Below are 12,409 nucleotides of genomic sequence, written 5' to 3' on the forward strand. Positions count from 1 at the left end.
TCTTTTTTGAGCAGTTGGTATTTTTTCGTTGGCTTTTTATCTTCTCATATCCTACTAGATTTCTCAGTTACTTTACTTGGTGTATCTCTCTCTCAGATACTGTTTTCCTTTCATTCTGTTTCTGGAAGCTTGATGTGGAGGGAGTAGGGGTTCTGGGTTTCACTGACAGCTCTACTACTAATTTTTGCAGCTGTGAAGATCCTGCATGAGTTAAGCACAGTCACATCTCTAGCCCACATGCCTTGTGTGCACACGCACAGGCCTATGTATGCGCATGTGTGTGTCTCACAGCCTTACAGAGCCTTCATGAATGAACAACGATGCATACTTAGATCTCTTGAGACAGACTACAGAACACCTTTATGTAGAAGGGTAGGGACAATATTTTTATTTTTGACTAGGCAGTTGTATAAATGTGTAAAAGTGGGGTGCATCTTGCATAACACTAATTAAATGTGCAGAACACTGAAGCATGACTCCTTGCTGCTTGCTTAGCACATTAATATCTACCTTTACACATCTGCAAATTATAGACTCATGGTAGTGAATGCTAGAATTAGTGTTATAAAGCTGTTCCTATTATCCTCTGGGCGGTACCTTCCATTGTGACCCTTTTCTCTCCTGTGTTTGTAAGAAACCAGGAAATAAAATGGAAAATCCTGTGGTAAGATCATTTTAAAGGTACAAACTTAAATGCTTGGTACAGAAGTCGGCTCTCACAGTGATGTTAGCTTGCCTGTGTTGTTCCTACATGCTATTATTGCTCAGCATAACAGCATACAAATGGTATCCTGAGAGCAATGTCATTATTCTGGTTCAGAAATAATGTCTTGTGCTCTTACTTAGGGTTCTTCAGGTTGCAAGGTACAGAGATCCACTTGTGTTAGCACAAGAAACAGACTTAATAAAAGAATCTAGTAGGTTCCATGGTAGTCCAAAGGCAGGAAGCACATCACAGTTGGAGCTATAGACACTGGAACTGGGAAACAGAAAACAAAGTTGTTTTCTGTGTATCTTTGCAGCTGGGGTTGCCAAGTCATGGTCCCTCCATCTTTCTCTTGTCTGTAGGTTGACCGACTTGTTTAGGGCAATGGTGGGCACTCCAGGCCCTCTAGATTATAACAACTCCCAGTGTGTCCTTTTTGTCTTCTGCCTTGCCTGAGTGTCTCGATCCTAAATTCTCAACAAATGAATTTAGTTGGCTCAGCCCATCTTTTTGCCCATGACCACAGGTTTTAGGATTCTGGTCGAACTGTAGATTGGTTGCCCTACATTAGATGTTCTGTCCCCACTTGTCTAGTTGGCTGTGGTTTGGAGAGTAGAAGGTCCAGTTCTTAAACTCTGGTTCCCACTTGGGATGGGTTCTGGGTAGAAGGATGATAAACATACCTTACCAGAATTGCTTTGTAGCTTAGAAGCGTTTCTAAAGCAGCATATCTTTGACTTTGTGATGCTTCGTGGTCATTTATGTCACTTCTTCTGCCAGTGGCTTTTTACACTTGAGCTTGACAGTTTTTTATATCCTGTTAGACCCAAGTTAGGGACCTAGGCACCCTCATGTTTGTTTTTTTCAGCACTCACTCAGATTTATCCTTGTCTAGCCTCTTATATTTGTAAACAAATGATTATGTGTCTTCATGATAGGGGCTAATATTTGATAGAATTCTGTGGTGAATTTTGAATAGGAAAATCTTCTAATAAAAAAGTCTAATAAAATAAATAATTTCCATAATCTATTAAACATTCCTGTGTGCTTTTTTTTTTTTTTTTTTTTTTAAAAAAAGCTAATTCCTGGGGCACCTGGGTGGCTCAGTCAGTTGAGCGTCCGACTCTTGATTTTGGCTCATGTCATGATCTCAGGGTCCTGGGACAGAGCCCTGCATTGGGCTCCATTTTCAGTGGGGAGTCTGCTTTGAGAATCTTTCCCTCTCCCTCTGCCCCTCCCCACCTCGCACTCTCTCTCTCAGGTTAATAAGTAAAAAAATAAATCTTAAAAAAAAAACACCCTAATTCCTGGCTAAGTTGAATCTTTTGGGCTACTTGCTGTGTGAACCTTCACCCTAACCCTTAAAGAAAATATGTTTACAGTTTGAGTAGCCTGGGGAAGTATATATGTGTGCCACACTGACAGTTTTGTTACTTTATGATCATTATTTTTCTTGAAAACAGATTTTTAAAATAATAGCATTTATATTCAGTGACAATAATAGTCATTTCCTGATACTTGCTTTTAAAGATTGGTGGTAAATACTGGCCCAAATATATTGCAGACAAAAATAATTTGGTAAATTATCATATTCTATAATTCTGGCTTCTAATTAAAAAAAGAAGTGTTACTAGAATGCTTATTGTAAGTAGAACTTGCATTTTACTCTAGAATAAAGGAAATGAATTAGTAAGCCAGTAGTTGAATTTTGGTGCTATTGTTCTAAAGCTTTTTTATGCTTATGTTATTTAACTTAAACAGAAATTGTTTTGTTTGAGTATATATGTGCTGTCATACGCCCCAGTACCCCATGACCATTCATGTCCTGGGAGAGACAGTGACAGAATTAGCATGACCTAGCCTTGGCTTTCTAGGCAAGTGGGCCCCAAATCTAGCTTCTCTTCAGAATTACTTGCTAAGTTTTTTTTTTTTTTTTAAAGATTTATTTATTCATTTTAGAGAGAGAGTTCGCAAGCAGGGGTAAGGGCAGAGGGAGAGAGGGAGAGAGAGAATCTTAAGCAGACTCTGTGCTGAGCATGGAATGCAGGGCTCAGTCTCACAGCCCTGAGATCAAAACCTGAGCCAAAACCAAGAGTTGGACACCTAACCGACAGAGCCACCCAGGCGCCCCTTAGTTTTTTAAAAGATGGATTCCTAGGCCTCAGTATAGACCTACTGTATCATAATTTCCAGGGGTTCATTTTATAACTGTTTTTTTTTAAGATTTTATTTATTTATTTGACAGAGAGATTGACAGCGAGAGAGGGAACACAAGCAGGGGGGAGTGGGAGAGAGAGAAGCAGGCTTCCCGCCGAGCCGGGAGCCCAATGCGGGGCTCGATCCCAGGATCCTGGGATCATGACCTGAGCTGAAGGCAGACGCTTAACGACTGAGCCACCCAGGCGCCCCTCTTTTTTTTTTTTTTTTTTTAAACTTGGTAATTAATTCTACATACAGCCAGCTTTGAAAAACACTCTAGGCCTTAGTTCCCAGTCTGACCAAAAAGAAGATCTGTCATCAGTATAACTGACTGCACCTTGAAAACTTTCTCATGGATAGAAGGATTATTCCATTTCACAATGCCCCAACATTGGCTCCAGCCATCCAGTGCTCTACAGACTGAGCCAGCCTGGTGCCCCCATAATGCAGTTCTTCATTACAGCATTGATACACTATAATTAGGAGTATGGTTTAAAAATTCTTACTCACATGTGGTTTTAGGACCCATACTGTGTCTTTGTGTTTCAAATTGCTTGCTTCTTTCTGGACTCTGTCATCTTGCACATGTTATACTGATGTAATACTTTTTCTGTATAATGCTCTTATAATCTCGCGCTCCTGGCCAAGCCAGTGCCATGAGGAACTAGGACATTTAGTGGGACTGGGTTTTCCTTTTATAGTGAATGGAAGAATGATGTTTAAACGTCTTTAAAGGTGTTATATACTTGTGGCAGTTGTTTTGTGGAGGTGTGTTGGCTTTGTATGTGGTTAACAAAGCGTCATTTTCAGATGTCAGTATTTGTTGGTTGAAGGAAAGTGGCTTTGGAGGTTCTCAGTCGGCTTTGTGCTATCGTGTCACTAAGTGGAGATGTAGCATTGTTTAGTGGTGTAGCCAAAGCAAAGAGAGAGTCTTGATTTCTTGTCTCCTTACAAGATGACTTTGCACATATTTGATGAGGTTTCTTCTACTCCAGGGAGAAACTTGTAAATTTAGTATAATTCTAAGTTTCATTTTCTTTTATTAGAATTTAAAATCAATCCTACTTTAATGTCTGTTTTCACACCGATCAACTCTGTTTTAAAAAATATTTATTTCCTCTTAATAACATGTCCTTTGTCCCTTGTTGTTTCATCTTGTCATAGTTACTCTAATGTCTCTGTGATTCTTTATAGTGGTTTAATTCTAAAAGTCTAATAAAATAATCAGAATTTTTACTTCGAGGTCAAATATTATGTAAAATTTTAATTCGGCAGCAATATGGAGTACATGAACCAAAATTTATAGTGTGAACATACCTCAATCTTATCTTTATATTATTTTAGGTTGACAGTGTCAAATTTTAATATATTTAAATTCTGTAGGGGTTACTTTTTCCCTCTTTTCTGTTCCTCTTGAATCTTTTGGGTTTTTTTAAAAAGATTTTATTTAGTTATTTGACAGAAAGAGACACAGTGAGAGAGGGAGCACAAGCAGGGGGGGTGGGAGAGGGAGAAGCAGGCTTCCCGCTGAGCAGGGAGCCTGACGTGGGGCTCGATCCCAGGACCCTGGGATCATGACCTGAGCCGAAGGCAGCCACTTAATGACTGAGCCACCCAGGCGCCCCTGTTCCTCTTGAATCTTAAGTATCTATGCACAGTATTGATGTGGAGGATTTTTAAAAAGTACAAGCCAGTCTCCAAAGACCTGGCGTCAGTTGAGAACATTGCAAACAAACCTACGAAGCATTTTAAAGTAATCTGAGTATTTGATCTTTAGAAACTGTGAATGTGGAACTTTAAAAGAAAAATCTCACTTTGGAAAAGATTCTGGCTCTTCCTCAAATGTTTAAACATTGTGATACCTTATGATCAAGCAATTTTCCTCTCCTAGGGATATATCCAAGGGAAATGAAAACATATGTTCTGGGGCGCCTGGGTGGCTCAGTTGGTTAAGCGACTGCCTTCGGCTCAGGTCATGATCCTCGAGTCCCGGGATCGAGTCCCACATCGGGCTCCCTGCTCGGCAGGGAGTCTGCTTCTCCCTCTGACCCTCCTCCCTCTCATGCTCTCTGTCTCTCATTCTCTCTCTCTCGCAAATAAATAAAATCTTAAAAAAAAAAAAAAAAGAAAACATATGTTCAAAAAAACTTGGACATGAATCTTCATAGCAGCATTATTCACAATAGCCACAAAGTGGAAACAACCCAAATGTCCCTCACCAGATGATAAACAAAATGTGCGTGTGTGCAGTGTCATACTATTCAGCTGTAAGGAGGAATGAAGTACTGACCCACGTTGAGACACGGATGACCCTTGAAGACACTCTGCTAAGTGAAAGAAGCCAGACACAGAAGGCCACATATTGTGTGATTCCACTTAACGTAAAGTGTCCAGAATAGCAAATCTAGAGAGAGTAGACCCGTGGTTGCCAAGGGCTGGGTTGGGGGAAACGCTGACCAGCGGTCACCCAGCTTTTGGGATGTAACTGCCTGAATTCTCTTCCAGCTATTTCTTTAAAATCCTGATCTTCTTACCCTATGTCTTTTTTTTTTTTTCCCTTTCAAAAGCAAACTGTTGCTCCTCAGACTTCGATAAATATCAGCCCAAACCTATTACCTTTAGCTAACTTAAAGGACATTTGTAAGCTACAGTAGTGTCCCCAGTAACTTAGAGCGTGTGGCTTATGGAAACCCATTCATTCAGCAAATACTTATTGATATTTCATTACAAATAATTGGCAAATCTTGAAACTTTTGGCATTATTATTTTTTAAAAAGGTATTTTAAAATTCTTTTTATTTCAGTTGATGAACCAACATTGATATATTACTATTTTTTAAAGATTTATTTATTTTAGAGAGAGAGCACAAGCGGGAGGGGCAGAGGGAGAGGGAGAGAGAATCTGAAGCAGACTCCCCGCTGAGTGCAGAGCCCGACTCGGGGCTTACTCTCACGACCCTGAGATCACGACCCGAGCTGAAACCAAGAGTTGGCCACTTAACCAACTGTGCCACCCAGGCACCCCAACATTGATATATTATTATTTTTTTTTTAAGATTTTTATTTATTTATTCATGAGAGACAGAGAGAGAGAGAGAGGCAGAGGGAGAAGCAGGCTCCCAAGGAGCAGAGAGCCCGATGCGGGACTCGATCCCAGGACCCTGGGATAATGAGCCAAAGGCAGACGCTTAACCATCTGAGCCACCCAGGCGCCCGATATATTATTATTAACTAAAGTCTCTAGATTACATTAAGGCTCACTCTTTGTGTTGTATAGTTCTCCTGGCTTTAACAAGTGCATAATGACATGTATCCACCATTGCAGTATCCTACAGAATAGTTTTACTGCCCTGAAAATGCCCCATCTCTACCTATTCATCCCTGCCCCTCTTACCTCCCCCTGAACCCTTGGAAACCACTGATCGTTTTGCTGTCTCTATGTTTTTGCCTTTTCTAGAATGTCATATAGTTTTTTAATTAAGAAAGATTTTTTTTATTATTGAAGTATAGTTGACATACAATGTTACTTTCAGGTGTACAACATAGTAATTCAACAATTCTGTACGTTACTCTGTGTTCACCGTAGTAAGTGTAGTCACCATCTGTCACCATGCAAGTCATACCCACAAAAAAAATAGCACCTCACAGCAGTCGGAATGGCTAGTATCAGAATGACAAGAAATAGCAAGTGTTGGTGCGGATGCGGAGAAAAGGGAACCCTCGTGCACTCTTTGGGGGAGTGTATTTGGTCCAGCTACTATGGAAAACAGTATGGAGGGTCCTCGAAAAACTGAAAATAGCAGTACCATATGATCCAGTAATTCCACTTCTGGGTATTTACCCAAGGAAAACAAAGACACTGATTCGAAGATACATGCACCCCTACATTTATTGCAGCATTATTCACAATAGCAGCCCAAGTGTCCATTGATAGATGAATGAATAAAGGAGTGGTATATACATACAATGGAATATTACTCAGCCATAAAAAAAAAAGAATGAAGTCTTGCCATTCACGGCAGCATGGATGGTCCTAAAGGGTACTATGCTAAGTGGGATAAGTCAGACAGAGAAAGACAAATACTATATGATTTTACTTATATATGAAATCTAAAAAACAAAACAAACACTCATAAATACAGGGAAACAACTGGTGGTTGCCAGAGGGGCAGGTGGGGGAGGGGTGAAATTGGTGAAGGGGATTAAGAGATACAACCTTCCAGGGTGCCTGGGTGGCTCAGTTGGTTAAGCGACTGCCTTCGGCTCAGGTCATGATCCTGGAGTCCCTGGATCGAGTCCTGCATCGGGCTCCCTGCTTGGCGGGGAGCCTGCTTCTCCCTCTGACCCTCCCCCCTCTCATGTGCTCTCTCTCTCTCTCTCATTTTCTCTGTCTCAAATAAATAAATAAAATCTTTAAAAAAAAAAAAAAGAGATACAACCTTCCAGTTATAAAATCATTAAGTCACAGAGATATACAGCATAGGGAATATAGTCAATAATATTGTAACAACAAATATCTTTTTGCTGCAATTTAGTCAGGTTGCATGGTGTTCAGAAGTATAGTCTTGAGTTTATAGATTTTCATGGAAAATGCCTTTTAGGAATATTTAAAAACTAAACAAATGTATGCTTAGTATAGAACTGGCCATATTGTCATTAGCGTGGTATTTTGATGTTGTTGTGGTCATTAAATCTTGAAAGGAGGAGAAATTCTGGTTCAGTCATAATAATTCTATTATAGCCAAAAAAGACTAGTTTTTAAAAAGCAGTAATTAATTGTGAATCCCTCAGGTTAGTAACTGTCCTGGTTTTGTTTATTTTATTTGTCTGTCTGTCTGCTTATGTCTAAAGCTAAACTGTTTTCTTTCTTTGCAGATGCCTATGAAACCGCCAAGATGCTGTGTGAACAGTATTACCTGGTAGCTCCAGAGCTGGAAGTCGAAGAATTCAATGGTAAGAGAAAAATCAGTTTAACGTTACATACAAATAAGTTGACTAAAAATCTGATGATACCTGAGCTATATTTCAGTGAGAGCCTCAAATCATGCTGCTTTTTCATCTTTCATTTCTTTTTAAAGCCTTTCTATCTCTTTGGTCACCTAGGTATATTGTTGTAAGGAGTTTTTGTACAGGAGTATGTACAAAATTTGCACTCAGAGTTCTTGGAACAGAAGTCATCCAGGTAGAAAGTGCACAAGCATATGAATAGGCAGTTCTCAAAACAACAAATGCCAAGCAGCAGTAAACATATGAAAGCGTGTTTAATTAATCAGAGAAGTACAAACAAAAATGGAGAAATGCCAGTTTTGACTTTAAAAATGGCCGTGATTATAATGTTGTCATGCTTTGAATTGGTGCCTAGAAAAATACTCTCTCGACAACACTTACACATTTCTGGTATAAGTTTAAATTAGTACAGCCTTTCTCAAAAAATGCTAGCAATGTCCTTTCTCTTGGCCCAGTAAATTAAAATTCAGTAATGGTCATATTCTTTGGTCTGGTAAATTAAACTTCAGAAAATTTATTATGAGAAAATAAAAGTGTACACAGATGTATGTACAAGAATAACAATCACAGTGGTTTTCTTAAACAGAAAAATTAGAAAACAACCCATGTTTTCCACAATAGAAGATTATTTAAATAAATTGTGGAACGTCCATAGGATAGAATACAAGCAGCCATTCAAAATAATGCTTTAAAAGAATATTGAATGTATGGAAAAAGTTGAGTTTTTTTTTTTTTTTAAAGATTTTATTTATTTATTTGAGAGAGAGAATGAGATAGAGAGAGCATGAGAGGGGGAGGGTCAGAGGGAGAAGCAGACCCCCCGCCGAGCAGGGAGCCCGATGCGGGACTCGATCCCAGGACTCCAGGATCATGACCTGAGCCGAAGGCAGTCGCTTAACCAACTGAGCCACCCAGGTGCCGCAAAAGTTGAGTTTTTTTAAACACAGGCTATCAAAGTTTGTAGTGGCACAAGTTCAGTGGAAAATATCTTGAAGCAGATTGATAGCACCAAAATACAAACAACAGCTTTCTGGATTACAGGGTTATAGCTGATTGTTATCTTAGTCATATGATTCTGTATTTATTTGCATGTTACCTTTATTTATTTGTAAGTTATAAGAGAGACATGCTCGTTGGAAAAATACGAACAATACAGAATGTAGAGTAAGAAGTGAAAGTCGCCTTTACTTTCGGCGCTGCGGCCGCAGCTATGAGTACGCTCAGGCTTCAGAAGAGGCTTGCCTCCAGTGCCCTCCGCTGTGGCAAAAAGAAGGTCTGGTTGGATCCCAGCGAGACCAATGAAATCACCAGTGCCAACTGCCGTCAGCAGATCTGAAAACTGATCAAAGATGGGCTGATCCATCCGGAAGCCTGTGACTGTCCATTCCCGGGCTCGGTGCTGTAAAAACACTTGGGCCCACCAGGGGGGCAGACATATGGGCACTGGGGTAAGAGAAAAGGTCCTGCCAATGCTTGAATGCCTGAGAAGGTAACCCAGATGAGAATTCTGCGCCGGCTGCTCAGAAGATACCGTGAATCTAAGAAGATTGACAGCCACGTGTATCACAGCGTGTACCTGAAAGTGAAGGGTAACGTGTTCAAGAACAAGCAGATTCTCATGGAACACATCCACAAGCTGAAGGCCGACAAGGCTCGCGAGAAGCTTCTGGCTGACCAGGCTGAGGCCCGCAGATCTAAGACCAAGGAGGCTCACAAGCGCCGTGAAGAGCAGCTCCAGGCCAAGAAGGAGGAAATCATCAAGACACTGTCCAAGGAGGAAGAGACGAAGAAATAAAACTCCCTCTCTTTTGTCTGTGCATAGTGGCCTCGGCAGTAACACAGATCAGTTATTCAATAAAACCAACCTTTATCTGCCAAAAAAAAAAAAAAAAAAAAAAAAGAAGTGAAAGTCTCCTTACTCTCTCAGGACCATATAGAGCTTTGTTTTTTTACGTAAATGGGGTTGAAACTATACATGTTCTATAACTGGTATTCTTGACCTTGCCTTGAAGATCTTTGCATGTATTAATGTCATGTAGAGATTATCCACGGTGTAGATTGCCATTATTTAGTCATTTACCATTGAGCGGACATTTAGGATTTCTAATTTTCCCATATTGTTTACAATGAACAGTGAAGGGTGTGTCCGTGTCTGGAGGGTGGGAGAATTGTGAACATGTGGAAGCATTTCTGTAGGTTGGGTCCCTAGAAGTGGAATGACTGAATCTTACATATGGTGTGGGCATTTACAATTAAAGATAAACCAAATTCCCTCTCAAAAAGATGCCAAAAATGTATTTTGCTTATAATGAGATCAACATGTGAAAAGACGTGAGACTGTTATAGGACAGTTGCCCCTACATTCTACTAGAAGGTATGGAATCTGAGCTGCTTTCTAAATCTGTTGGGTTCTCTGAGAAGAGTTGTGCCCATATTTTGGATCCATACACTGCCAGAAGTGAATGCACTTCGCTTGAGTGTTCCTGAGTAGAAGCGTCTCAGTCTTCTCTCTTCTTCATACCGGCTAAGCGAGGCCTGACCTCACCGTGCACATTTCTTTGCCAAACACGGAACTTAAATTCGCAGGTAGTAACCAATTGCTCTTTTGCGTGGATGGCAGCCTGAGTCACCGTAAAGGCCAGAGCAGACGCTTAACCACTGAGCCACCCAGGTGCCCCTCGGGGAGCACTTTTTTAAGAAATGCGGAATCACTGCTGTTATTGACAGCCAGAAGACAAGGCTTCGTGAGCCCCCTCTCCCATCACTAAGATAAATGAATGCTGCTGGTTATAGGCAGTCTCTAGGTTCCTGTTGCTCTGGGCAATGTGTTTATGATTTCTCATTACGATTTTCTGAATGTCAGATCTCTTTGGGGACATGGCTAAGGGCTGTGGTTCAGCTCTAACAAGTCCCGTGGGAGAGATGCAGGTCAGAGGTTGGTCCTGAACACCTTAAGCAGATGTCACTTTATAGAGAGTGGGTGTTTCCCACAGCGTGTCGCCTATCTCAGCTTCCCTGGAAGGAAATCCATTAGATCCAGATTCCCATGGACTCCTTTTCAGAGCCCGCGTGAACTAGCAGAGCTGCTGCTTTCACGTTGCTTCCATTACCCAACGGGCGCCTTGAACAGGCGTGAGTAACACTGCCCTCTGCTCTGCACTTGAGAGCAGTGAGGCTGCCGCTGGCCCGGGAGAACCTGTGGTGCTTCCTGAGAATCGTTCCATTAGTTTGACATATCATCTTGCGTTCTGAATCTTTGGGAGTTTTTTTCTTTGCCATTGTAGACCCTTGAGATAGTAGGAAATACGACTATGGAGAGCATACTACATGAACACCGTCAGTGTTTACCAGTCATCACTAGAATTCTGGATATTGGGAGCCAGCTCAAATGAGCTTCCTTTATTAGCCATTTGATAGCACTTAACAGGAGCATTAGAAATAACAGGTGTTTATCTTCTATCAGGTTTCAGATTTTTCTGACTCGTCCCCGATGGCAACCCACGTTGGTTTCTCCAGAGATAAGCATCCATCTTGTCACACTTGTTCTCATTTTAGCTTTCTGATTCTCCTGAGAAATCACTTGCCAAAACATTAAGCAAAGATACCTCTTTTTTTTTTTTTTTTACCTGTTTTGGATCCTTGTGGTGAAGGTGATGCAGCATGGCTCAGAGGAATGGTGTGAGCTTTATAGCCAGCCAGGCAGTGGGAGGGAACACGACGAGCAACTTCCTTGTCTGTAAGATCACCTCGTGTGGTGATAAAAGGATACTGTTTCTAGGGCCTTAAATACCGCACCAGACACAAACTGGGTATTTTTAAAAGGGTGGCTACTGGAAGTCAGGGTTGACTTGGGAATGATAAGCCTTATGGTTACTACTTGCATTTCTTCATCATTTCTAGATTAGTCTTTCCTGTCAAGGGGTTCATTCATACCTCTGGGTTTGGTGTGCAACATGAAAACTTCAAGTCAGGGGCGCCTGGGTGGCTCAGTCATTTAAGCGTCTGCCTTCAGCTCAGGTCATGGTCTCAGGGTCCTGGGGTCAAGCCCCGCATCAGGCTCCCTGCTCCACGGGAAGCCTGCTTCTCCCTCTCCCACTCCCCCTGCTTGTGTTCCCTCTCTCGCTTTATCTCTCTCTGTCAAATAAATAAATAAAATATTTTTTAAAAAAAGAAAGAGGGTTCACAGAAAAGGTGTGTATCTATCCTGGGGTCTTTGATTTCTAGTTTCCCTATATTGGATACTTTTGTGGGTATTTTCAGTTAACGGGTTCTATACAACAGTTGAAAAGCCATTGCTGGTAGTCCTGTTAACACCATAAAGTTAATCTTTTAGTAATGATACTAGCCAACATTTATTGACTACTTACGTTGTGGCGGGCTCTTTGTAAACTAGGTTATCACTATTATCCCATTTAATCCTTATATTAACCCAATGGGATATGTATTGTGCCCATTTCAGATATGGAACACTGAGGCTCAGATGTTTTAAATACCTATT

At 40.9% G+C, this 12,409-nt stretch overlaps 1 protein-coding gene and 1 pseudogene across 2 annotated transcripts in view; both read left to right on the top strand.

Moving 5' to 3' along the window:
• Positions 1-12,409, top strand: part of PDK3 (pyruvate dehydrogenase kinase 3) — a 73,005-nt gene that overhangs the window by 36,437 nt on the left and 24,159 nt on the right. The window contains exon 6 of the mRNA XM_035000985.1: positions 7,780-7,857. Coding sequence (XP_034856876.1) covers positions 7,780-7,857 — 78 coding nt within the window. The remainder of the gene's footprint in view (positions 1-7,779; positions 7,858-12,409) is intronic.
• On the top strand, positions 8,777-9,814 carry LOC118007816 (annotated as a pseudogene). The gene has a single exon (XR_004678499.1). The product of XR_004678499.1 is annotated as a 60S ribosomal protein L19-like (transcript).

The sequence above is a fragment of the Mirounga leonina genome, unplaced genomic scaffold (assembly GCF_011800145.1).
Source record: "Mirounga leonina isolate KUSES-001 unplaced genomic scaffold, KU_Mleo_1.0 Mir_101595, whole genome shotgun sequence".
NCBI classification, from domain to species: domain Eukaryota; kingdom Metazoa; phylum Chordata; class Mammalia; order Carnivora; family Phocidae; genus Mirounga; species Mirounga leonina.